The sequence below is a fragment of the Neoarius graeffei genome, chromosome 19 (genome assembly GCF_027579695.1).
Source record: "Neoarius graeffei isolate fNeoGra1 chromosome 19, fNeoGra1.pri, whole genome shotgun sequence".
Lineage (NCBI taxonomy): Eukaryota > Metazoa > Chordata > Actinopteri > Siluriformes > Ariidae > Neoarius > Neoarius graeffei.
This window is the reverse complement of record NC_083587.1, coordinates 30,081,717-30,108,940: the sequence shown is the minus strand read 5'-3', so window position 1 is coordinate 30,108,940 and position 27,224 is coordinate 30,081,717. Positions and strand designations below refer to the sequence as shown.

The window sequence follows — 27,224 nt, the reverse complement described above, 5'->3', positions numbered from 1 at the left end:
ACAAAACAAATGATGCTTCTAATTCGAAATATTATATTTGATGTGCAGGCTTCAAATTTTCATCTCATCTCATCATCTCTAGCCGCTTTATCCTGTTCTACAGGGTTGCAGGCAAGCTGGAGCCTATCCCAGCTGACTACGGGCGAAAGGCGGGGTACACCCTGGACAAGTCGCCAGGTCATCACAGGGCTGACACATAGACACAGACAACCATTCACACCTACGGTCAATTTAGAGTCACCAGTTAACCTAACCTGCATGTGTTTGGACTGTGGGGGAAACTGGAGCACCCGGAGGAAACCCACGCGGACACGGGGAGAACATGCAAACTCCGCACAGAAAGGCCCTCGCCGGCCACGGGGCTCGAACCCGGACCTTCTTGCTGTGAGGCGACAGCGCTAACCACTACACCACCGTGCCGCCGCTTCAAATTTTGTCTTATAAAATATTTTATTCAAATAAGGAATCACTTATCCCAGCTTTTTATTAAAAAGAGTTGGTATGTGGACACATTGTTATTAAGCATTAGCAGATTAGCACAAAGCATATTTACAGGATCGGTGCAAGGATGAAGAATCTGTTGTGGTTGTGTATGGCGAGTGCATGGACAGATAAGCATCAGACATTTCAGTAACTCTATAACTAACAGGTTCACTAGTTATCTACAATTTGTAAGAAAAGAGTTATATTCTTAATTATGGCAGACATCTGAGACAATCATGCAAACATACAGATAGGCAAAGATCGACACACAAAGAAGCGACTAACTTGCTGAAATATTTTTGCAACAAATCTCAGAGTTATGGGACCTCAACAGAAAATCAGTCACCTTGTTAAACACTTTTTTTCATCAATCTTGAAACAAACACACTTTTAGATAAAGAATCTATAGAGTAACAAACTCCTAAAAGCAAAAAGTTACGTCAGGTGAATAGACTGAGCAGTACACCACACCACCTCTGAGGTTCGAACTGATCCCACTCAGTAGCTTAGGTCCTTTTAGGGTTAAATGGGTATCTAACGTATGAACCATGCTTTTGACCTGAGTAAAAAGGTTGTGTGCCACAAATAACACCCATTATGGATATAATAATTGCATATTAGTATAGGTAATCGTATGGGGCCGAGTAAAATAAAGGATTAATTTCACAAGTGATTTCGAAGTTTTGAAAATTGCCCGAGTCGCAAAGCGACGAAGGCAATTTCAAAACTTCGAAATCACGAGTGAAATTGATCCTTAATTTTACTCGGCCCCATACAATTACTTGTTTATAACATATAGGGCCAAATTCATACTTCGGAAGCCGTTCAAGTTCACAACATTTGTCATTCACGTTTTCTGAACCAATCAGGGCGCAAGACTATCTTGCACATTTGAATCAGTTTCTAAAGCATTCCTTGTTTTCGCAAATCTCTCGCTTTTCCCTCGACGATTTTTCGTGATTCTTGAAAAGTAACATCTTTCAGGATTGATCCCGGATATTTCTCTTGTCTCAGATGCCGATCCAATGCTGCCTGCATTACTTTAAGAGAGTCTGGTTCGTAGTTTTCCCCATTTTTCTTTCCTCACTTCTGCATAAAACTGCGATAGCACCTTGTCTAACTCACAGTGTTCATATGCCACTAGAGAATCGGCTATTTGTCTTTCTGTGGCCCATTTGTTAAACGCGGAAAGCCAAAAATTCGTACTTTTTTTGGTATTTTCATTTTCGTTTGCAGCTTTCAATTGGTTTATCATCATTTCTTCATGGCGGCATGGTGGTGTAGTGGTTAGCGCTGTCGCCTCACAGCAAGAAGGTCCGGGTTCGAGCCCCGTGGCCGGTGAGGGCCTTTCTGTGTGGAGTTTGCATGTTCTCCCCGTGTCCACGTGGGTTTCCTCCGGGTGCTCCGGTTTCCCCCACAGTCCAAAGACATGCAGGTTAGGTTAACTGGTGACTCTAAATTGAGCGTAGGTGTGAATGTGAGTGTGAATGGTTGTCTGTGTCTATGTGTCAGCCCTGTGATGACCTGGCGACTTGTCCAGGGTGTACCCCACCTTTCGCCCGTAGTCAGCTGGGATAGGCTCCAGCTTGCCTGCGACCCTGTAGAACAGGATAAAGCGGCTACAGATAATGAGATGAGATGAGATCATTTCTTCATCAAATATAGCGAAACGCAGCATTGCAGAGTCAGCCATTTTGTTGACAAAATTTGCTAATTTTTGTAACCGTAACCAAGCAACGAACTAGCCAACAGCATTTCAGAAATACACCGTGTTAAGGAAAAAAAGCCCTCCTTGATTGACCAATCAGAATTGAGTAATTTGGCCTTATGTACACTACTGTTCAAAAGTTTGGGGTCACTTTGAAATGTCCTTATTTTTGAAAGAAAAGCACTGTTCTTTTCAATGAAGATCACTTTAAACTAATCAGAAATCCACTCTATACATTGCTAATGTGGTAAATGACTATTCTAGCTGCAAATGTCTGGTTTTTGGTGCAATATCTCCATAGGTGTATAGAGGCCCATTTCCAGCAACTCTCACTCCAGTGTTCTAATGGTACAATGTGTTTGCTCATTGCCTCAGAAGGCTAATGGATGATTAGAAAACCCTTGTACAATCATGTTAGCACAGCTGAAAACAGTTGAGCTCTTTAGAGAAGCTATAAAACTGACCTTCCTTTGAGCAGATTGAGTTTCTGGAGCGTCACATTTGTGGGGTCGATTAAATGCTCAAAATGGCCAGAAAAATGTCTTGACTATAGACCCCTTCGCAGTAAACGTCATTCATACGTAAGAGGAAATTGCGCGCGCAGCCTGGACTCAAAAAAGACTCAGCGATGCCTAGTTGTTGTGTTGTCGGTGTCAGAATCGTAGCAGCGATGGGGTTAAAATGTACAGAATTCCAGCAGGATCTCACCCATTCCAAAAAAAAAAAAATCGCCGACGTCTATGGCTACAAGCCATCAAACGTGTAGACTGGGATGAAAGCACTATCAAAAATGCGCGGGTTTGCAGCACCCATTTCATCACAGGTAAGATCAGGCTATTTATTAAATCTTTCTTTTTTATTCTTTCTAGTCTTCGTTTATCGATGTAGCAAAATACTTTGGTAACGTTTGTCTGATTAGCTGGGTCATAGTTACACAATGTAATGAATATTGTTAGCATGTTACCTTAGCTTTGCATGCAATTTTGTTTGTAGGAGAGGTCTCGCTTGACTCAAGCAGTCCAGATTTTGTGCCATCATTATTTGTGCATGCCGAAAATCACAATTTTAAAGCAAGGATGGAAAGGTAAAATTGTGTGCCCTCACTCTAAATGCCAACTTACGTTGACTGCTCTAACCTAGCTCCCGCCCCGTTCAGTTTCATTTCTGCTCTCTGCCTCTCGCTTTTTACGCAGCTCTGATTTCTCTTAGCTGCACTCTTTACACTATCATTCCTTTCATGCCATTCCCTCCTGCAAACTGCTGTTTAGTGTTGGTATTTGCTGTTGTAGCTAAAGCCACATTGCCATCACATCACTGGCATAATTTGATTAAAACAAAATTAATATGAATGTCCCATTGTTAATCAAGTTGTACATGCCCGCACATAACAATCATATGCGTCTAAAGACTTGTAGGCACGAAGTTTTTCGTGGGTGTACACTGAAGTCTTGTCAATAAGGTATGAGTATATATCTGGCCATTGTATACCAGGGAACTTACTAACATCGTCCGTCCACTCTTTAATTAAATGCGGATCCGGTAGGCGATATCCACTTGTTAGAGTTAACTTATTTATGTAGCATTCTCAATCTTGTAACGACAATTGTTTTGCATAATCTGACCGCTCATAATGCCGGTCTATGGGCAGCGCCATTGTTTCTGGGTCCAGGCTGCGCGCGCATCCTGGCAACGGTCGGTTTGTTTACAAACATGCGAAGGGGTCTATATTTTCTATTCATTTTACAACTTATGGTGCAGGGGCGATTTCTCAGAGACAACAAAGGAAGCCGAGCTTCCCCTAAAATTCTCTCCCCAAACTGCGGCGTCTACGACGTTGAATTCTCATTAAAACAATAACTTGCATAACATAATATATGCCCAAGATTGTATTTATGTTCATAACTATCCTGTAACTTATTTGAGTGATGTCTGACGAACTTACAGTTCGCTACGAGAATCACCTTTGCTGCCAGGCTGTAACCTTTCTTATTTCAATGGGCTCTATGGACTGGCAGCAGTGTTGCCAGATTGGGCGGTTTTAAGTGCATTTTGGCAGGTTTTGAATATATTTTGGGATGGAAAACATCAGCAGTATCTGGCAACACTGACTGGCAGCCGGGTATCCGTTGCAGTCTACGAGACGGCTCTGAACAGCCAATTTCGGCTAGTTGTTATTGGTTAAAATCAACAAAATCGTCACTTCCAGGGAAGCCGGGCTTCTCTGGGACTAAACGAGACAGTGGGAGGGACAAGAAGCCGGGCTGATAAAGGATTATTGGAGGTGGTGTTTGAAAGACATGAGGAGGGTGGTACTTCGGCGAGGAACACGGAAGCATGATCAGTCAGTCCCTAGCGGATGTCAAGAAAGTGTAGTCGTGTGCCAAAGTGCTGTCCGAATTTCTTTTCATATAAACGGTTCTTCTCATTGATGTCTCTGTACATTACTCTGTAAATAAATGTAAATATTACTTGTTGTGCTCTGTTAACTTTCATCCATTCTATCAGTTTGATCATTTGTGAATTCACTCGTTTATTTCATTTGTAGTTCAATCTGGTTGTAGGCTAGCTTGAGCCTTATTGGGATCTGCAGTGCTAGCTGCTAACAGAAATTGGTGAAGTCTCTGGAAAGCACAACCAGCTGGTATGACAGGGTCACAGACCATTTTCTGGAAAAGGAGCGGAGGGCAGAATTTGTGTATAAATAGTGTTCATGTTCATGAATCTGAAGTGTGTATATTGTTCAGTAATGTTAAGAGAATGGTGGGCTCTGTGTTATAGGTTATACCTGGGTATAATATTCAAGGTTCTGTGTGTTGCATAGCCTACCTGGTTATGAATTTCCAGACTGTGTTGCAGAAGATGTTCAAGGATGTGTTGCACAGCTGGGTGTTGTGTTAAAGACTCTGTGTTGCATATCAGGGTATGATGTTCAAGGCTCTTCGTTGAATAGCCAGTGATTTTTGGATGTTTGATATTTTTGATGAGGCACTAGCCTGGCAAGCCAGACTATAACATGAAATGTACAAGCAAAAATACTTTCTGCCACTAGGTAGGGTTGTCTAGTTCACTATGCTAATGGGGCACACCTTTCTATGCTTTGATATCCGGCCTACAGGTTTTACGATGAACGCGTAAAATGGGCTTCCCCTGTTTTAAAAACCAGCAGCCGCCACTGTTATGGTGGTAAATAAAAGTATGACTTTTCATGGAAAACACAAAATTGTCTGGGTGACCCCAAACTTTTGAACGGTAGTGTATTATAAACTATGAAACAGGAGCCTACAAACATTACAACAAGTCCAGATTTATGAATTTATATCTGAGCTTGTATATTATTACCAAAAACAAGATTGGCAAATTTTGCAAAGTAGCCTCCAAATATAAACAAATACCACCTGACTAAGGCCCCGGTCACACCGCCCGAACTTTGCTGGAGCGTTCCTTGAACGGTAGGGAGGGGGGGCCGAATTTCGACAACGCTCGTCACCGCACACAAAATGGGAAAAAAATCGAAAACACGGGCGTTGGCTTAGCGGTGCACCGCTGAAGCTGGCGTTGCTTTAGCGGTAGCGAGCGTTGGTATAGTGGCGTTCTGCGCATGCGGGCTTTGGCTCGGTGGGGGTATAAAGTTGGTTTAGCGGCATACCGCTTGTGACTACGGAGCTGAACGGATCGTTTTGATACAAGTTCTGATAGATTTTAGATAGAAGCTCCACCATCAGCTTGTCATACAGTCCATGTTCAGGCCTTCTCAGTATCCACTGTCTGACCCACACAACTCTGTCTCTCCTTCTTCTCTCTCTTCTCCTTCTGTCAACAGCTTGTTGCAATCTGAAGAGGTTCTGATTCTGCTGCTGGACTAGTGCACCAATCATAGCAAGTCTCTCAGCATCCATGGTGATACAGTTTTACTGTAACTTTGAGCAAATTCGATATAGATGAGGTCTGAACTCAACGGCAGCTCGATTCCAAATGAGCTCCTGGTCCATTTCTCCCCATATTTATAGCCAAATTCTGGTCCCGCTCCGACACCTCTATACCAACGCCAAACCAAAGTTCATCGCCGCCATGGATAGCTGCTTCAACGCCCGACACCGTTCCAGCAACCCCGTGTCCGCTCGTAAAACGCTTACAACCGCTCCACCGAAGTTTGTGCAATGTTTAATCGCCGCCCGGGCAACGCTGGCGAAGCAGCGGTGGTCCAGCGTTCAAGATTTCTGCGTTGGCCTAGCGGACCCAAGCGTCCACGAACTTGCGTCTAGCGGTGCCAAACTTTGACTGGGCGTTGGTGGAGTGGGGGTGAACTTTGCCGGGGCGGAAAATTGCCCCCTCCTCACCGCTCGCAATATTTTGTGCAGCTCAAAACTTTCGGAGCGGTAGGAGGGCCCCTCGAGAAACATCAGCGGTGGCCGAGCGTACACGGCGTTGCTTTAACGGGGGCCAACTTTTGTTAAACGGTGGTGAACGGTTACGAGTGGTGATGAATTTTTTTCACCATTCCAGGAACGCTCCAGCAAAGTTCGGGCGGTGTGACCGGGGCCTAATACCAGTATGTGAGTGCAGGGTTCTGTGCAATGAATTGTGATAGGCTCCAGATTAATAGTGACGCTGACCAGAATAGAGCATTTACAGAAAGGATGGGTGGATGAACTGATATCTACAGTATGTCTGTAACCACACCCTATTCAGTATAAAGTACTGAAAGCACCATTTTAGAGGTTTGGCCAGTTTGTAGTCACCATTGTGCTCAAAGGGAATGGGGCACCATTTATACACAATTCTACAGTTTACTTGTATTTTGCTGGAACTTTATGTAATAACTGTAGGTATAAAGGCAGCATTATATGTCATAATGCAGTAATTCAACAGCTTGTTGTGTTTTTAATGCTATGACCTACCCCATTCTTCCAGACTTTGTCATGCTTCCATGCTCACTTACCTTCTGTGAACTGAAAGACTGGGTCCAGTGATACAGAACCAGTTTCGACTCCTTCGTTTTGAGGCTTTCCATTTTCGCCTCGCTGCCTTTCAGCATCTCTGCACCTGCCTCTTCCTGGAGGAGAGAATCCTGCTCGTCCTGAGCCGCCATTTTAAATATCAACACTAGGGAGAGAGCCTTCAGCTATGAGACTTAGAAGGGAAAAACAACAACAACATGCAGCAGAGTCGCTTTTACAACATAGAGTTTATTGACCAGTCAAATCATGCGGGCTTTTTTTAAATACGCAGTTTTAAGCTCTATTTTTTAAATAAATATTTAATATATTGTTAGAATAAATATATTAGATCAGGTCCGTTGTCCCCGTTTTTTTACCCTCAACTTTAGTTCCTACTTGCGATTGGTTCCTATGTGCCTCAGTTTCAAGAACTAGTTAAGCATGATGGTTGTAAGAAAGGCGGAAATGTACAGTATAACTAGTGTTTCCTTCTCACATAAAGAGCATCATCTCAAGAACTTCGCTGTCATTAACCTTCATCCTACCAAGTGGGGTCCATCTGGACCCCGCACCTATATGTTTGTTTGCCATTTTAAAAATATGTGACATACTGCCTCACCGTTTTATGAATTTGTCGGAATTTATGTCTTAATTAAAACACTAAAGCACCGGAAGATCAGCTTTTTGCATTGTGAAGGTATAATTAATTTGTTACTGGGGTCCAACCGGACCCCAGAGTAAAGTTTATCTGTCTTTCATTTTATAATTGAATAGCACACTGAAAGTTAACTTATTTTATTTCTTTTATGTTCCATAATGAAACTACCAAGGCATTCCTTCTTGGGGTCCGTGTGGACCCCACTGCTGCAATAAGCACAGGCTGCAAAACAAAAGCCCGAAATTATTTTACAATTACTTTTTTGTTTTAAATTCTGTAAGAAAAGACCTAAGTTGTAATCCAGAATGTTTTACAGCTGCATGAGCTGCAAAAATCATGTATATAATGCCTTTTTTTTTTTGTGGCGCTATAATTTGCTACATGTATGCTAGTTATTGCAATGTTATTGCATTTATAATACATCATTGATATTCAGCCATAGTGGATTTTGTTCTTCAATAAAGTTATGTCTGTTTGCTGCATTGAATTGGTTCTTACTGCATTGATTTCAAGGTATTCCCTCCTGGGGTCCATACGGACCCCGCCTGGTAGTTTGTGTATGTAAAATTGGCTGGTAGGATGAAGGTTAAGTGTGTTCTTTATGCCTTGGGCCCTTAGTGTATTGCTGTTATTAATACAAGATGTTCTGAACAAAACTTATCTGGTGATTTTGTCTTTATAAGCTTTAATTTTAAAGAAAAGTATTGGGGTCCAAACGGACCCCACATGGTAAGATTAAGGTGTAAAATAGCATGGTAGGATGAGGGTTAAATAAAATGCATTTATTACTTTTAAAAAAAGCTACGTATTACTAAAACACCTTCAATTGACCAGTAGGTGTCACTGTATTATCGTTCCCCCAGTTCCACAGTAGGCCTACTAGTCAGAGCTGTAGAAAGTTTATGGAGTTTACTACTACACCTATGGCCTGATTTTGTATTTTGAAATACAGATACAGTGGCATTGCTCTTATACAATAGGTTTTTGAAGTGTACATTTTGTTATAATTACAATATACGTTATTTTAAAACAGACAATTAAACACAATTCTGAAGCACTTCTTGTAATATAGGTTTTAATTGTTTGGAGAGAACCTATAGCTAAATGGAGCATCTCTTTATGTTACTGGTTTGATAGTGTATGTGGGGGGTATTTACTTTCTGAATATTCTTTGTGCATAAAACCAATTTACAATATGATGACCTATCATGGGCGGCACGGTGGTGTAGTGGTTAGCACTGTCACTTCACAGCAAGAAGGTTCTGGGTTCAAGCCCAGCGGCCGGCGAGGGCCTTTCTGTGTGGAGTTTGCATGTTCTCCCCGTGTCCGCGTGGGTTTCCTCCAGGTGCTCCGGTTTCCCCCACAGTCCAAAGGCATGCAGGTTAGACTAATTGGTGGCTCTAAACTGACCATAGGTGTGAATGTGAGCATGAATGGTTGTCTGTGTCTATGTGTCAGCCCTGTGATGACCTGGCGACTTGTCCAGGGTGTACCCCGCCTTTCGCCCGTAGTCAGCTGGGATAGGCTCCAGCTTGCCTGCGACCCTGTAGAAGGATAAAGCGGCTAGAGATAATGAGATGAGATGAGATTTATAAAGCACATTTAAAAATGAAAGTTGACCAAAGTGATAGCTATACATAAAATATGTATAAAGGAAAAAACAAAACCAAAAAAACACTGAACATATAAAATGCTTGGTAAAGACTACCCTATATATAACCACACAGATTAAAATGCTAATTGGTAATGGTGTACGGTGGTGTAGTGGTTAGCACTGTTGCCTCACATCAAGAAGGTTCTGGGTTCAAGCCCAGTGGCTGATGGGGGCCTTTCTGTGTAGAGTTTGCATGCTCTCCCCATGTCTGCATGGGTTTCCCCTACAGTCCAAAGACATGCAGGTTAAGCTAATTGGTGGCTCTAAATTGACTGTAGGTGTGAGTGTGAATGGTTGTTTGTGTCTATGTGTCAGCCCTGTGATGATTTGGCAACAGGGTGTATCCCACCTGTTGCCCATAGTGAGCTGGGATAGGCTCCAGCTTGCCTTCAACCCTGCATAGGATAAGTGGTTACGGGTAATGGATGGACGGTAAAGGTGTGTTTTTCATCTTGATTTAAAAAACACAACTGAGCAGGCACGTCTGTCTTACACTATCCTGTTTTGCTAATTGTTTTATTGTATTGAGCTGCACTTCTTGTTTTACACAAACTGTAATCTTACACTCATATGTTACAACCATTTTCCACACTGCATAACCCTGTTTATAGCACATTAAATTGTCATGCTGTATAAATGTATATGGATGTGAGATCCATAAAAAAATATATTGAAATATAATTATCCATTGATCATTAGAGCTTCTGTTTTGTTATTCTAGTGCCATGATATGTATTATTTGGGTAGTTAAGCTGACTTCTGTGGAGTGAGATAACACTATGTTTATTAAAATACTAAAAAAAAAAGTATTACTACTAATATGACTAAGTGCAGACTAATAGACTAAAATATAGCAATACATCATTTTTGGACACTTAGCCTACCTGCTGCTTTTCCCTAAATATCACCTGTTTAGCTCAGGATGAAATATTTTATTTGGTAATAACTGTCTAGCTAAATTCACATAACAATTAATAAAGCATATCAACAAACTGATAATGTTACATGGGACAAAAGATTAATAGAAAACACGTTTTGATTCGTTCGTGCTTGTGAATCAGTTCTCCTGACTGACTCACGCTCAAAGAGTCGTTTAAAAAAGAACCGATTCGTTAATCAAACTAGGGTTGCCTGATTGGTCTCTTTTGGATAGTTTGTGCAACTAAATCGTGCTATGACAGGTGGACAGGTGGATGGATGGATGGATGGATTGGTGACAGTATTGTTTACATTAACTTTATTGCCTTGTTGTTTGGTGTCCCATTGATTTCAATAACCGTGATTTCAAATTTTATTTTGTATATTTCAAAACTCGGGCGGCACGGTGGTGTAGTGGTTAGCACTGTCGCCTGACAGCAAGAAGGTTCTGTGTTCGAGCCCCGTGGCTGGCGAGGGCCTTTCTGAATGTTCTCCGCGTGGGTTTCCTCCAGGTGCTCCGGTTTCCCCCACAGTCCAAAGAATGGTTGTCTGTTACCCTTTTTCCACCAAATCAGTTCCAGGGCTGGTTCGGGGCCGGTGCTGGTTCACAATTCGTTCAACCTGCGAGCCAGCTGAGAACCAGTTTGCTTTTCCATAGCTCGCGGTGCTAAGCGGAGCCACATCATTACGTCGCTGTATACGTCAGTTACGTCGCTACATTTGCATAAACCTTGGCGCGAATATCGAAGCAAAAACAACACGGAAGAAGCAGCAGCAACAACAACAATAATAATGGATGACTTCGCGTTTGTACAGCTGCTGCTTCTCGTCACTTAAAAATGTCGATCTTTTGCGGTCTTGTTATTGTTGTTGGTCTTAACAACTCCGCCCCCCCGCTGACATAAGCGGTTTTTTCCTCTGGCCCAGCAGAGAGTTGGTGCTACCCTGGAACCGATTTTTCTGGCCCCAGAGCCAGTTCTTTGTCAGTGGAAACAGAAAACACGGTTCCAAACTAAGCACTGGCCCCGAAACCAGCCCTGGAACTGCTTTGGTGGAAAAGGGGCATGTGTCTATGTGTCAGCCTTGCGATGACCTGGCGACTTGTCCAGGGTGTACCCCGCCTTTCGCCCGTAGTCAGCTGGGATAGGCTCCAGCTTGCCTGCGACCCTGTAGAACAGGATAAAGCGGCTACAGATAATGAGATGAGATATTTCAAAACTCAGTATGCTGAAAATAACTGTATGGCTCACCCTCTTTTTCAACAACAAACTAGGTTGCAAATATCAGAAATGTAAAAAAAAATGCAAACTATGTAATTCTATATGTAACTATAGAATTATGATTAGAGAAAATAAGGGAGTGTCTAATGTTTTATATACGTAGACTACTGCTCAGTCCATACAAATATACAAAGCCTTTCAGACCCAAAAAATGCTGATACAAACTATGCACTATGGAGGGGTGAAGGGAATACTGGTATCTGTGCTGATACATTTTTTGCATTTCTCACTCATAACATAAAACATTTTTAATTTAATTAATTTTTTTCTCTTGTAGATCTGGAACCGGGCGGCACGGTGGTGTAGTGGTTAGCGCTGTTGCCTGACAGCAAGAAGGTTCTGGGTTCGAGCCCCGTGGCCGGTGAGGGCCTTTCTGTGCGGAGTTTGCATGTTGTCTGCGTGGGTTTCCTCTGGGTGCTCCGGTTTCCCCCACAGTCCAAAGACATGCAGGTTAGGTTAACTGGTGACTCTAAATTGAGCGTAGGTGTGAATGTGAGTGTGAATGGTTGTCTGTGTCTCTGTGTAAGCCCTGTGATGACCTGGCGACTTGTCCAGGGTGTACCCCGCCTTTCGCCCGTAGTCAGCTGGGATAGGCTCCAGCTTGCCTGCGACCCTGTAGAACAGGATAAGCGGCTAGAGATAATGAGATGATACGAGAGATGAAATCTGGAACCTTCCCCATTTTAGAGCTGCTGCTGGAGGGTCAGAGGGTTCAGACTAGCTCTGGATCTGTCTGACAATGACCTTGACTGGTTAGGATCTGGAAAGGACCGCTGTCTTATGAATTTGAGGCTGCTCGCAGAAAATTCTCCTGTGATCCTGACATTGATACCCTGCCTTGGTATCACTGTAATCCAATAACCATTGTATATTTTTTTGTGCTGCTCATAGCTGCTTCTTTCTGCCCTGTGCTCATCAAGAGAACATTTTTGTACTTTTTGGGACAGTGCGTTGCTGTCTGTTCAAACAAAGACAGATGAAGTCACCCCCCTGGCTTTCACTTCAGTGACTTTTTCTAATGGTACTCAAGCTGGTTGCAAGCTTTATAGTACTCAAAACCAGAGATAAATTAAATGCACAAGAAAATGTATTGCATTCAATCAGGGTTGATAGCTGAGGTCTCTGAGACCACAAACAGAAGTTGTCCAGGCCTATATACTTCTGTAAGTGATAGCAGGACAAAACCATTGTTCATAACATATAATTAGGAAAAGTCATTCCTAAACTCCAACCTCCAGTAGAAAACCTTCCTAGAAGAGGTTATTAAAACAGCAAAGGGGGATTAATACTGGAATAGGATAGAGCTACTCAGAAAGAATATATGGGTCTGAAGGTCAGGTGTCCAGACACTTTTGTCAATGTAGTGTAATTTGATATTTAGATAAGATAAGATAACATCTCATCTCATTATCTCTAGCCGCTTTATCCTGTTCTACAGGGTCGCAGGCAAGCTGGAGCCTATCCCAGCTGACTACGGGTGAAAGGCGGGGTACACGCTGGACAAGTCGCCAGGTCATCACAGGGCTGACACATAGACACAGACAACCATTCACACTCACATTCACACCTACGGTCAATTTAGAGTCACCAGTTAACCTAACCTGCATGTCTTTGGACTGTGGGGGAAACCGGAGCACCCGGAGGAAACCCACGCGGACACGGGGAGAACATGCAAACTCCGCACAGAAAGGCCCCCGTCGGCCACGGGGCTCGAACCCGGACCTTCTTGCTGTGAGGCGACAGCGCTAACCACTACACCACCGTGCCACCCTATAAGATAACATAAGATATACTTTCATGATCCTTTGCAGGAAATTAGATTGTTACAGCAGCAAAGGCACAAACATTTTAACAATCAGTCCCACATGCACACACAGAGTCCATATTACATAAACACATACATATTACTGACAGAGTCCATATTGCATAAACAGACATATTGCTAAAAAAGTGTATCGACAATGAGCATAAAAGTGCTGGCAGTATATCTAGTCTAAAACAATGTCAAAAATAAATCTCATCTCATCTCATTATCTGTAGCCGCTTTATCCTTCTACAGGGTCGCAGGCAAGCTGGAGCCTATCCCAGCTGACTACGGGCGAAAGGCGGGGTACACCCTGGACAAGTCACCAGGTCATCACAGGGCTGACACATAGACACAGACAACCATTCACACTCACATTCACACCTACGGTCAATTTAGAGTCACCAGTTAACCTAACCTGCATGTCTTTGGACTGTGGGGGAAACCGGAGCACCCGGAGGAAACCAGGCAAAAATAAATAAATAAATAAATAAATAAATAGAGGGTTTAAAAACTAAAGCTAAGAGCATGTGGATAAAAGGATAGAAGCAATTATTGCACATTAAACAGTCTGATAGCAGTAGGCAGGAAAGACTTCCTGATCCTCTCAGTCCTACAGTTTGGAAGGATGAACCTGTGACTGAAAGAGCTGCGTTGGAAGGCCCCAAGGGCACAGAGAGGGTGAGTGATGATCAAGAATTGAGCTCAGTTTTGATAAAACTCTCACTCTGCCACATGCTGGAGTTTGTCAAGTTTTAGACCTATGATGGAGCCAGCCTTCTTGATTAATTTGTTAATTCTGTTCTTGTCTGCTGAGCGTGCCACCTCACCCCAACATACAACTCCAAAAAAAAAAAAAGACACTAGCTATAACTGTTTGATAAAAAGTGCACAGGAGAATGATGCACCTAGTTTCTTGACAGTGTAATAATCAAATACACTGTGATGTTCAAGTTCACGATGCTAAACTGAAGATTATGATAGAACGGCGTATGGGCGCCATGGTGGTGTAAGCACCAGTAGCCCTGGTACTCGTCTCACAGCAAGAAGGTTCTAGGTTCGAGCCCAGCGGCTGGCGAGGGCCTTTCTGTGTGGAGTTTGCATGTTATCCCTGTGTCTGCGTGGGTTTCTTCTGGATGCTCCGGTTTCCCCCACAGTTCAAAGACATGCGGTTAGGTTAACATGGGACGGCCTTGGGTTGAGGTGCCGTTGAGCGAGGCACCTATCCCCGGGCGCTGTTAGCATGGCTGCTCTGGGTATACAGTGGTGCTTGAAAGTTTGTGAACCCTTTAGAATTTTCTATATTTCTGCATAAATATGACCTAAAACGTCATCAGATTTTCACACAAGTCCTAAAAGTAGATAAAGAGAACCCAGTTAAACAAATGCGATAAAAATATTATACTTGGTCATTTATTTATTGAGGAAAACTATCCAATATTACATATCTGTGAGTGGCAAAAGTATGTGAACCTTTGCTTTCAGTATCTGGTGTGACCCCCTTGTGCAGCAATAACTGCAGCTAAACGTTTCTGGTAACTGTTGATCAGTCCTGCACACCGGCTTGGAGGAATTTTAGCCCATTCCTCCGTACAGAACAGCTTCAACTCTGGGATGTTGGTGGGTTTCCTCACATGAACTGCTCACTTCAGGTCCTTCCACAACATTTCAATTGGATTAAGGTCAGGACTTTGACTTGGCCATTCCAAAACATTAACTTTATTCTTCTTTAACCATTCTTTGGTAGAACGACTTGTGTGCTTAGGGTCATTGTCTTGCTGCATGACCCACCTTCTCTTGAGATTCAGTTCATGGACAGATATCCTGACATTTTCCTTTAGAATTCGCTGGTATAATTCAGAATTCATTGTTCCATCAATGATGGCAAGCCGTCCTGGCCCAGATGCAGCAAAACAGACCCAATCCATGATACTACCACCACCATGTTTCACAGATGGGATAAGGTTCTTATGCTGGAATGCAGTGTTTTCCTTTCTCCAAACATAATGCTTCTCATTTAAACCAAAAAGTTCTATTTTGGTCTCATCCATCCACAGAACATTTTTCCAATAGCCTTCTGGCTTGTCCACGTGATCTTTAGCAAACTTCAGATGAGCAGCAATGTTCTTTTTGGAGAGCAGTGGCTTTCTCCTTGCAACCCTGCCATGCACACCATTGTTGTTCAGTGTTCGCCTGATGGTGGACTCATGAACATTAACATTAGCCAATGTGATAGAGGCCTTCAGTTGCTTAGAAGTTACCCTGGGGTCCTTTGACCTCGCCGACTATTACACGCCTTGCTCTTGGAGTGATCTTTGTTGGTTGACCACTCCTGGGGAGGGTAACAATGGTCTTGAATTTCCTCCATTTGTACACAATCTGTCTGACTGTGGATTGGTGGAGTCCAAACTCTTTAGAGATGGTTTTGTAACCTTTTCCAGCCTGATGAGCATCAACAATGCTTTTTCTGAGGTCCTCAGAAATCTCCTTTGTTTGTGCCATGACACGCTTCCACAGACATGTGTTGTGAAGATCAGACTTTGATAGATCCCTGTTCTTTAAATAAAACAGGGTGCCCACTCACACCTGATTGTCATCCCATTGATTGAAAACACCTGACTCTAATTTCACCTTCAAATGAACTGATATGTAATATTGGATCGTTTTCCTCAATAAATAAATGACCAAGTATAATATTTTTGTCTCATTTGTTTAACTGGGTTCTCTTTCTCTACTTTTAGGACTTGTGTGAAAATCTGATGACGGTTTAGGTCATATTTATGCAGAAATATAGAAAATTCTAAAGGGTTCATTTCAAGCACCACTGTATGTGTGTGTGTGTGTGTGTGTGCGCGCTCACTGCTTCAGATGGGTTAAATGCAGAGAGGAATTTCGAATAAAGTTGTGCTTTCTTTCTTTCGAACCTGTTGTCAGCAGGTGCATCCTGGATGGTGGAACTCAATCAATCTGGCAACCCTGAATTCATCCCTGGCGCTCCATCTGCCTCCCCATTCACACTGGCACTCACTCACACACTCCTCCACGCACACACACACACGCACGCACACGCCCTCCAACCCTGCCAGCCGCCTCGCACCCATCCTCACACTCTCCCGCTCATGCTTATTTGTTTATGTTTATTTATTCTCCATCCGGGAAAATAAAAACACGCTGGAAAAGAAACGGAAAAAAGAAGAAAACAACAACAAAATCAGGATTATTAATCATTTCTGAATGACGGGCGGCCGGTTCGACTTCGACGATGGCGGCACTTACTGCGGCGGCTGGGAGGGCGGGAAAGCGCACGGGCACGGCGTGTGCACGGGGCCGCGCGGCCAGGGCGAGTACAGCGGCGCCTGGTCTTACGGCTTTGAGATAGTCGGTGTGTACACATGGCCCAGCGGCAACACGTACCGGGGCTACTGGGCGCACGGCAAGCGGCACGGGCTCGGCGTAGAGCGCAAAGGACGCTGGGAGTACCGAGGTGAGTGGAGTCACGGGTTCAAGGGCCGGTACGGAGTCCGTCAGACCCAGGAGTCACCCGCCAGGTATGATGGCACCTGGAATAACGGCCTGCAAGACGGATACGGGGTGGAAACCTACGAGGATGGGGGTGAGTACAGATGAGCTCGGATGGGTTAAACCACTGGAAGTGTAGTGTTACAAATAATAGGAACATAGGTGGCCAATTAGGGGCAGTTGTGCCACAACAGGTTAAGGGTCTGGGTTAGAGGTCAGGGGTTCGAGTTCCAGCATCATCAAGCAGCCCCTGTTGAGCCCTTGGGCAAGACCCTTAACCCTATCGGGTCAATCTATCCATAGAGCTGGGGAAAAGATGTAAAAACAAGAAGACACAGGTGGCAAATTGAGTTCATCCAACACCTGCTTTCCTTTATAAGTTGGATGTTAGCAAGATGGATTGTAAAGGTGACTGAATGTCACCCCATCAGCCCTGGTGGCCCAAAATTGGCTCAGTGGACAAAATTACATTGGACCAACTTTGGCAAGATGGATTGTAAAGGTAGCTGAATGTCACCCCATCAGCCCTGGTGGCCCAAAATTGGCTCAATGGACAAAATTACATTGGACCAACGTTGGCAAGATGGATTGTAAAGGTGGCTGAATGTCACCCCATCAGCCCTGGTGGCCCAAAATTGGCTCAATGGACAAAATTACATTGGACCAACGTTGGCAAGATGGGTTGTAAAGGTGGCTGAATGTCACCCCATCAGCCCTGGTGGCCCAAAATTGGCTCAGTGGACAAAATTACATTGGACCAACGTTGGCAAGATGGATTGTAAAGGTGGCTGAATGTCACCCCATCAGCCCTGGTGGCCCAAAATTGGCTCAGTGGACAAAATTACATTGGACCAAAGTTGGCGAGATGGATTGTAAAGGTGACGTCACCCCAACAAACCTGGTGGCCCAAAATTTGCCCAATGGACAAAATTACATTGGACCTAGTGTTGTTCCAGTGAATTGGCTGATATTGGCCCAATGTCAGTTCTGTCCCTGAGTAAATGTGTAAATAAAAAGTTTCAAGACATGAGATGGGAACCGATTTACACTGAAGAAGACAATGAGTTTATATATATATATATATATATATATATATATATATATATATATATAATTCAAAATGTGATTTGCATTTGTTTGTTTCTTTGCTTGCTTGGTTGTTTTTAGTAAATGTAATGTTTTGTGGGTTTTTTTTCAAGTCTGCTTGATTGAAACTGTTAAATATTGCAAACATAAAACAAGTAAATCAAACCTATATGGTATAGGTATAATATTAACTGTATATTTTAGAGTTAGCACTACAGGTTAGGTTAGACTGAACACTAAAATTAAAAAATGACAAGGAAATATTTACGTACAATTTGAAGAGCAAAAAAAAAAAAGAATAGGTAAAAATGCACAGTTTTTTTTTAAAATCAGAATAAGGTGAATATAGAGTTAGAAGACATAATACACACAGCAAGCTAAGCTCCAGTGTGAATTCATAAAGGGTTTAGTTTCAAGTAAAGTATCCCAATAGGGTAGCAAATGACATGGTGTTGTTTTTCTATTAAAAGTAATTATACATCATTGTAATTCTGATGAGATCGTATATTTATCAGATTAAGTAATCTGATTTGTAAATCTGCAACTGAAATTATAGCAATGTTTTGCATTACAGTTACAGATCCTAATTTATATTTTTAATTTCATGTTGCAACAAATCACAATTTACGCACTAACAGCATTTACGCAATTACAGCTATGACTCATTGATTATGCTGCCAAAGTGCACAGATTTGAGGGGGTGGGAACAAGCGAATGCTTCCAGAGATCTAAGTGAACAGTGACAAGTAGACAGATCTAGAAAGCTGTGAGAGGGCTGGGCCGAAACTGCGACTCCAAGGCATCAAAATATGCAAAAAGGTCATTCATAAACCCATAAAGTGATATGTAATTTCCAAAATGAATGCCTGAATAATGCATGAAGGAATCCAAAATGAGATGCTAATGAGATTCGTTTATACATAAAATGCTGTCTAATCTGACACAAAGACACAGAAAAATAATATTTTAATACAATATTGTCATAATCATCAAGAACCATGATAAAATGTTAGATGTTTTCTTGTTTTGTAGGTACATATCAGGGTCAGTGGATGGGTGGGATGCGTCACGGTTATGGCGTGAGACAGAGTGTCCCGTACGGCATGGCCATGACCATTCGCTCCCCTTTGCGAACTTCTCTGTCGTCTCTAAGAAGCATTCAGAGCAACGGTGCTGTGCTGCTACAGGATGAGGCCTCTAATGTGCCGGCCAACGCACGAGGTGGCTTTGTCTTAAATGTCCATGGTGAGAAGAAAAAACGCCCTTTGGTCCGGCGTGGATCGTTGTTTGGGAGTCTTCGTCAGCTCCGGAAGTCTGAATCGAAAAGTTCAATTTCAAGCAAGCGCAGCTCGACACGCAGTTCCGCCATGAGTCGTATCAGCTCGAGCGATGTCGAGGACGAGGACAAGATGGACATCGAGGACAGTGTAGACACTGAGGAGAAAATGGATGCCACAGTCACCGAGTCCTATGCAGGCGAGTGGAAAAACGACAAGCGAAATGGCTTTGGAGTGAGCGAACGCTCTGATGGCACCAAATATGAAGGGGAGTGGGTGAACAACAAGCGGCACGGATACGGCTGCACCGTTTTTCAGGATGGAACCCGGGAAGAAGGGAAGTACAAAAATAACACGCTGGTCCGAGGGATAAAGAAGCAGCTCATTCCACTCAAAAATCCCAAAACCAAAGAGAAAGTGGACAGAGCAGTGGAGGGAGCGAGGAGAGCAGCCAACATCGCCAGAACCAAAGTGGAAATTGCCGTGTCAAGGTAGGTGACCCCCTGAGGGTACCATAAATCTCTGGTGTTATTCAGTTGGCTGCAGAAATAATGATTTTTCACAGTGTTAACTTTCTTACACAAGACTCAGTCAGCCTTTAATAGAATAAAAAGAGATGATAGAGACGTGGACTGATTGGCTCCTCACTTGGGGTTCTGCCTGAGGGTCTGCAAGGTTGTGAGTTTAAACTTAGCAACTACCAAATCACTGAGTTCTTTGGGAGATTGTGAGTTCAAATACCAACAATACCTCAGTTATCTGTGACTGGGAGTCAGAGAGAACTTAACTGTCCTGTCATCTGCATGGGATGACCAACCTTTTTTCTTCCTGTCAGCCACAGTTGAGCTAGCTAATAACAAAGGCGATATTCACACTAGCAAGCAACAAGTTGGTTTTGTATCACTTGCAGTTTGTTTCTTGTGTGCGTGTATAGTAACTGCTACTGTTTTTAACTAATAAAACACAAATTTAATAATGCACTAATCAGTGTGAAAATTGATTGTGTTATTTACGTTACTGTACAACCCCGATTCCAAAAAAGTTGGGACAAAGTACAAATTGTAAATAAAAACGGAATGCAATGATGTGGAAGTTTCAAAATTCCATATTTTATTCAGAATAGAACATAGATGACATATCAAATGTTTAAACTGAGAAAATGTATCATTTAAAGAGAAAAATTAGGTGATTTTAAATTTCATGACAGCAACACATCTCAAAAAAGTTGGGACAAGGCCATGTTTACCACTGTGAGACATCCCCTTTTCTCTTTACAACAGCCTGTAAACGTCTGGGGACTGAGGAGACAAGTTGCTCAAGTTTAGGGATAGGAATGTTAACCCATTCTTGTCTAATGTAGGATTCTAGTTGCTCAACTGTCTTAGGTCTTTTTTGTCATCTCTTCCGTTTTATGATGCGCCAAATGTTTTCTATGGGTGAAAGATCTGGACTGCAGGCTGGCCAGTTCAGTACCCGGACCCTTCTTCTACGCAGCCATGATGCTGTGATTGATGCAGTATGTGGTTTGGCATTGTCATGTTGGAAAATGCAAGGTCTTCCCTGAAAGAGACGTCGTCTGGATGGGAGCATATGTTGCTCTAGAACCTGGATATACCTTTCAGCATTGATGGTGTCTTTCCAGATGTGTAAGCTGCCCATGCCACACGCACTAATGCAACCCCATACCATCAGAGATGCAGGCTTCTGAACTGAGCGCTGATAACAACTTGGGTCGTCCTTCTCCTCTTTAGTCCGAATGACACGGCGTCCCTGATTTCCATAAAGAACTTCAAATTTTGATTCGTCTGACCACAGAACAGTTTTCCACTTTGCCACAGTCCATTTTAAATGAGCCTTGGCCCAGAGAAGACGTCTGCGCTTCTGGATCATGTTTAGATACGGCTTCTTCTTTGAACTATAGAGTTTTAGCTGGCAACAGCGGATGGCACGGTGAATTGTGTTCACAGATAATGTTCTCTGGAAATATTCCTGAGCCCATTTTGTGATTTCCAATACAGAAGCATGCCTATATGTGATGCAGTGCCGTCTAAGGGCCCGAAGATCACGGGCACCCAGTATGGTTTTCCGGCCTTGACCCTTACGCACAGAGATTCTTCCAAATTCTCTGAATCTTTTGATGATATTATGCACTGTAGATGATGATATGTTCAAACTCTTTGCAATTTTACACTGTCGAACTCCTTTCTGATATTGCTCCACTATTTGTCGGCGCAGAATTAGGGGGATTGGTGATCCTCTTCCCATCTTTACTTCTGAGAGCCGCTGCCACTCCAAAATGCTCTTTTTATACCCAGTCATGTTAATGACCTATTGCCAATTGACCTAATGAGTTGCAGTTTGGTCCTCCAGCTGTTCCTTTTTTGTACCTTTAACTTTTCCAGCCTCTTATTGCCCCTGTCCCAACTTTTTTGAGATGTGTTGCTGTCATGAAATTTCAAATGAGCCAATATTTGGCATGAAATTTCAAAATGTCTCACTTTCGACATTTGATATGTTGTCTATGTTCTATTGTGAATACAATATCAGTTTTTGAGATTTGTAAATTATTGCATTCCGTTTTTATTTACAATTTGTACTTTGTCCCAACTTTTTTGGAATCGGGGTTGTATGTGCTAGTATTGTTACTAGCTTTATTGGCAGATTAGCCAAGCAAGCTAACTGTACTAGCTATGTACTAGCTTATAAGCTTTATTATCTCTGTAATGACATCGTATAGAAAGAGTAAATATGAACCTGTGGCAGATAAGGACTAAAGTTGCAAGTGGGGAACTGAAAAAAAACCACACAGATTAGCATTGATTCAAATGGCAATTGTCTAAAGCATAATTTCTCCATGATGTGCTTAGAAAATTAATAGTTGCCTATTTTCACTTGCTAGTGTGAACGTAGGGTGGGGGTGTCCAATCTTATCTGCAAACAGCCGGTGTGTGTGCAGGTTTTCATTCCAACCTAGCAGGTGCCTCACCTGATTCTGCCTGTTCAATTAGTTTTTATTTTAAGCCTTTAGTCATCAAATGTACATGAGAGCATGGTGAAATTCTTTCTCTGCATTTAACCCATCTGGGAATGTGAGCACACATACACCCGAGTCCAGCCATTCATTCCTGCTGGTCCAGGGAATCAAACCAGCAACTTTTTGGTCCCAAAGCTGCTTCTCTAACCTTTAGCCCATGGCTTCCCTAATGTTGGGCTTCACTTTCAGTAGACATGTGTCAATTAGTGTGGTTTCTGTTTGGTTGGAATGAAAACTTGCCCCCATGCTGGCCCTGTCTGGCTAAGGCTGGACACCCCTAAGGCCAAAAAAAAAAAGTGTGTTTCTGGTTACCCGACCGACCCTAATCCGTACCGCCCGACCCTAAACTTTTTTTCGTTTTTTTTCCCAGTTGCGACTTTTACATATAACCCAACCGCGAACCGGAAGTTTTTGTCACTCACTGGGAAAATCAGGGTTTTCCACAAGCGCCGGCTGCCGGCCATACAGCCGACTACACAATTAAGTCCAGCCGACTACTTTAATGACTATTATTTTTGTAGCCCACAGGCTCTAAATATTCATTTTCAATTGTAATAAAATTAAATGTTTATCTAACGGACTGACAATAATGTCAAACTGAACCGCACTCATTTAAGTTGTGATTCGTGCTGTTTGTACCGATAATAACCACAAATTCCCCGCAGACTTCACTGATCAGGGGAGAGTAACTCATCCGCGGCCCCGACATGCGGTGTGCGCGCGCACTCGGCGGAGGCAGTAGTGTGTCGGGGCCGTCGGAGGGAACAGAAGCAGAGATGACGCTTATTTTGTCTTTCACCTAGAGACATGATTCAAACTTTAAAACGGAGACAAAATTCTCCTGTGTGGATCTGGCATTCAACTTTTTTGCTGGGTTCTATACTTTTTGATCAGTCACAGATCAAATACCATGAGCACACCTGGACAAATTCAGGCTTTATAATGGGTGTCTATGGCGTTACACACCAGTGGCGCTCAGGAGTTTAGAGTGGAGGCAGCTTGAAAAAAAAAGCTCTAACTTTCTCATTTAAACTGTTTTTTCAGCCACAATTTTCTCTCTACACACACAACTTTCTCAAAAGTTGTAGTCACACATTGTGTGAATCAAGACAAGTGTCTCCCTGAGCGATAGGATTTACAGTTTTTGAATGAGAAGCCTGAAAGTAAGGAGAGGACAGCCGCGCTCTCCCATAGACTCACATTATAAACGTGGCAGCGCTTTTACTGCAAAATCAGAAAAGTCACTTGTTTTTAACTCGCTCTAGTGTCCACATTTTTTACACTAGGGACAAAAAAAAGTACATTTATGTGTTCATGGGAGCCTTGTAGCACTCAATGTGAAAGAATTTTGTGAATAGCTCCTTTCGTTTCCGTGTAAATCAGCGTTGTTCGAGGAGAGGGAACTCTGAGAAAAAGCGCTCTTTGCTTGTTATATTGTGTCTCTTCCCTGCACCGTTACCAAGGCGACGAGCTCCACTCAGGGAGCAGAGAGGGGCGGGGCTGCTCTCTCTCATGGTGTATTGAGCTGTTATATTTACAGAAAAATTCATGTTAAAAGGTGTCTCATGCTGCATCAGATTCATCAGAAGGTGGTAACTCAGGTGACCTGCAAAGAAATTCATTATATTTTGTGAAATTATTCCTGTCTAAATATAGGTTATGGCAGCCATCTTGAAAAAAAAAATTCAAAAAAAAAAATGCCTGCCTACCGACCCTAGTTTTGAAATCTACGTAACCGGAAACACACACATTTTTTTTTTTTGGCCTAATACAGACCAGGGGTGGGTTTCCCAAAAGCATTACAGCACAAAGATCATTGTTAAAGGGGAACTGAAGGCAAATTTTTTTATTATCAAAATTCTATTTATCTAATTTTATAAAATGTAGGAATGCATTTCTGACAGCTATTTTGTCACTGCTATAGCAAGTTATGAGTGTTTGAAATATGCTATGTAATATATCAGTCAAAGCAATGGCCATAAACGAGATTGGCTGAGACCTGTGCGAGACATCGTAGGACGGAAGTAAAACGTACAGCGGAAATCAAAGTGACCAACATCTGCCAACGTTGTCAAAAGATGCGCGCGCCCTTCTTTGAATGCTGATGTAATCATGCCGGAAGTTTTCCGTGTCCAAAATCGCTCCCTACTCACTATACAGGGCACTATATAGTGGGGACGCCATTTTGTAGTGCTGTCCGAAACCTTAGTGAGGATTATTTACACCCTATATAGTGCACTCAAAGTATCCCACAATGCACCACGAAAAGTAGTGTACAACCAATGGTCAGCAACCAAAGCAATATATCCCATCATGCACTGCAGTCGCGCTGAAAAATCAAATTAAAAAAAGTCTCAAATTTGATTTAATAAAAGGCAGCGGCAAAGAGGAAAGTATTCAGCCTTGATTTAAAAGAACTGAAAGATGCAGGTACTTTGTATTGATTAATGTGGGAAATGCACTCAGTACAATATGTATTGATCACAAAAATACATGCATGTATTTATTATTTTGAAAACTCACCAGCTGCCTGATCTGGCACGTTTAAATTGTGCGACAGTAATGACGTAAATACCAGCGCGACGGACTAGTGTCTGAAAGCGGTTTTTTTTTTTTGCATTTAACCAATGATTCGAAGTCGTATGGAATAATCTCCATCACTGATGAAGCTGGCAAATCTCGAAATTAATCTAAATTGGAATGAGATGGTGATCTGGCCGCTGTGTAAACAGTTTTCAAAATGGCGGTGCTGACACTTCACGTTTGAAGTCTTGCACAAGTCTCGTGAAGATCATGCGGATAAGCGACGCCTGACATGGACCGTATGAACTACATTCAACATGGCTAAAAACAGAAAAGGCCGATAAGTGTAATATAATATGCCAATATGAATCACAATATAAGGTTAATAAAACCGAAAACGTAATTGAATAACATATTAATTAAGAAAAAAAAAGCAAATTTAAAAATGACTTTAGTTCCCCTTTAAATGGTAGAGCAAGCAGCACAATGAACACTCTCTCTCCTAGTTAAGATGCTCTTAGTGTTAAGAGGCTTTTGGGAAACCCACTGTAGGACAGTTAGCGCTCTCCTCTGAACATGTTCAGCTGCCCAGGTGGCAGTCTGAGCAGATGAAGTGTCTTTACTTTGACCTTCCAGATTGGTAGGTGATGTATAATAGAGGACACTCAAATAGTGGCTGAAACTTGGCTAAAACTACAATACCAGTCAAAAGTTTGTACACCCCTACTCATTCATACGTAGGTGTTTCTGTGACTATTTTCTACTTTGTAGAACAATACTGAAGACATCAAAACTATGAAATAACATCTGGAACGTATATGGAATTATGTGGGAAACAAAAAGTGTTAAAAAACAACATGTATTTCATCTTTTAGATTCTTCAAAGTATCCAGCGTTTACCTTGATGACGCTTTGCATGCTATTGGCATTATCTTAACCAGCTTCATGAGGTAGTCACCTGGAATGCTTTCTAGTTAACAAGTGGTCTAGTTTCTTGCTTTCATAATGCATTTGAGATCAAACAGTAAATAATAAATAATAAAAATACAGTACATAGCCTATTCCACAACTGTAGTAATCCATATTATGTTAAGAACCGCTCAACTAAGTAAAGAGAAACGGCATGCATCATTAATTTAAGTCATGGAGTGACTTTTAATTAATAAAAATAAAGAAAAAACACTGAATCAGAAGGTGTGTCCAAACTTTTGACTGGTACTGTATATAAAAAAAATGCAGGGGGGCGTCATGGCTCGGTTGGATGGGGCGCCGTGCCGTGGATCCGGGAACCTGGGTTCGGTTCCGGCCCGGGGTCGTTTCCCGGTCCCTCCCTGTCTCTCTCTCTCCCGCTCGTTTCCTGTCTCTGCACTGTCCTATCCAATAAGGGTGAAAAAAGCCCAAAAAAATCTTAAAAAAAAAAAATGCAGGACAGCCAGAGAACCACTGCAAAGCAAAAACAAAACCCTATATAATAATAAGTTGTGGTTTTGTTATTTATTTATTAACCACACAACTCAGTTTAGACTTTGGATAAAAGTATCTGCCAAACAAATAAACTTAAAAGCGTTTTGCTTTCCCATGTCGTATGGCCAATACTTTGATGAGTTTGGTCTCTTGTTATTTGTCCATAGAGAATCGGGGGAGTTTCCTTTTATTGTATGCGCGTTTCTTGTATCTCTTCCAAAACCAGTGGCTGCATTAGAGTAGTATTTTATATTCAAGGCTTAAAATGACCTTTCGATCAAAGCACACTGAATACATTTAAGAAAACTCACACATGCAGTTACATAATACGAGCAAATATAATAAGAAGAGTTTAGCTTTCAAGAAGCAAAGGATATTACTGACTCATTTTATAGCCAGTGTGGGTTTTATTATACTGTGGTCATGTAGAGCCTGCACTGCCAATCAAAAATTTGGATACATCTACTCGTTCATTTTTTCCACTCCGAGTAGCCCACTAGCTTTTTATTTAAATCCTACCTCCTAATTCCCAAATATTTTTGGACAAATTGTTTTTTTGTTTTTTTTTCTTCACACATGCCGTGCAGCGCAGGCTATAGCGTTATAATGCTCATGGATAACGTTCAGTTCATGGAAGAAGAAATAATTAAACTTACTATAAAAGTTTTCTGAATGTAAAACTGCATTATATATTAAATTCAGTACCAGTCAAAAGTTTGTACACCCCACTCCTTCATAGGTTTTTCTGTATTTTGACTATTTTCTACATTGTAGAACAATACTGAAGACATCACAACTATGAAACAGTGTATGGAACATATATGGAATTACTGTATGTGGGAAACAAAAAAGTGTTAAAAACCAAAATATGTTTCATAT

General features: G+C 42.2%; 2 protein-coding genes across 7 annotated transcripts in view; one reads left to right on the top strand and one right to left on the bottom strand.

Moving 5' to 3' along the window:
- gdap1 (ganglioside induced differentiation associated protein 1) overlaps positions 1-10,023 on the bottom strand; it is a 28,013-nt gene extending 17,990 nt beyond the window's left edge. The window contains exons 1-3 of the mRNA XM_060900583.1: positions 10,005-10,023; positions 7,506-7,559; positions 7,131-7,294 (exon numbers count right to left, since the gene is read on the bottom strand). Of these exons, the coding sequence (XP_060756566.1) occupies positions 7,131-7,294; positions 7,506-7,559; positions 10,005-10,023 (237 nt within the window). The remainder of the gene's footprint in view (positions 1-7,130; positions 7,295-7,505; positions 7,560-10,004) is intronic.
- A 6,473-nt stretch (positions 10,024-16,496) lies between these two features.
- The window catches only part of jph1a (junctophilin 1a), an 81,266-nt gene continuing 70,538 nt past the window's right edge, over positions 16,497-27,224 (top strand). For all 6 annotated transcript variants that reach the window (XR_009650692.1, XM_060899980.1, XM_060899979.1 and 3 more), the window contains exons 1-2: positions 16,497-17,055; positions 19,080-19,815. Coding sequence is in view for 5 of the 6 variants with exons in the window: in XM_060899980.1 (XP_060755963.1) it covers positions 16,677-17,055; positions 19,080-19,815 (1,115 nt within the window). In the remaining variant the exon portion in view is untranslated. The remainder of the gene's footprint in view (positions 17,056-19,079; positions 19,816-27,224) is intronic.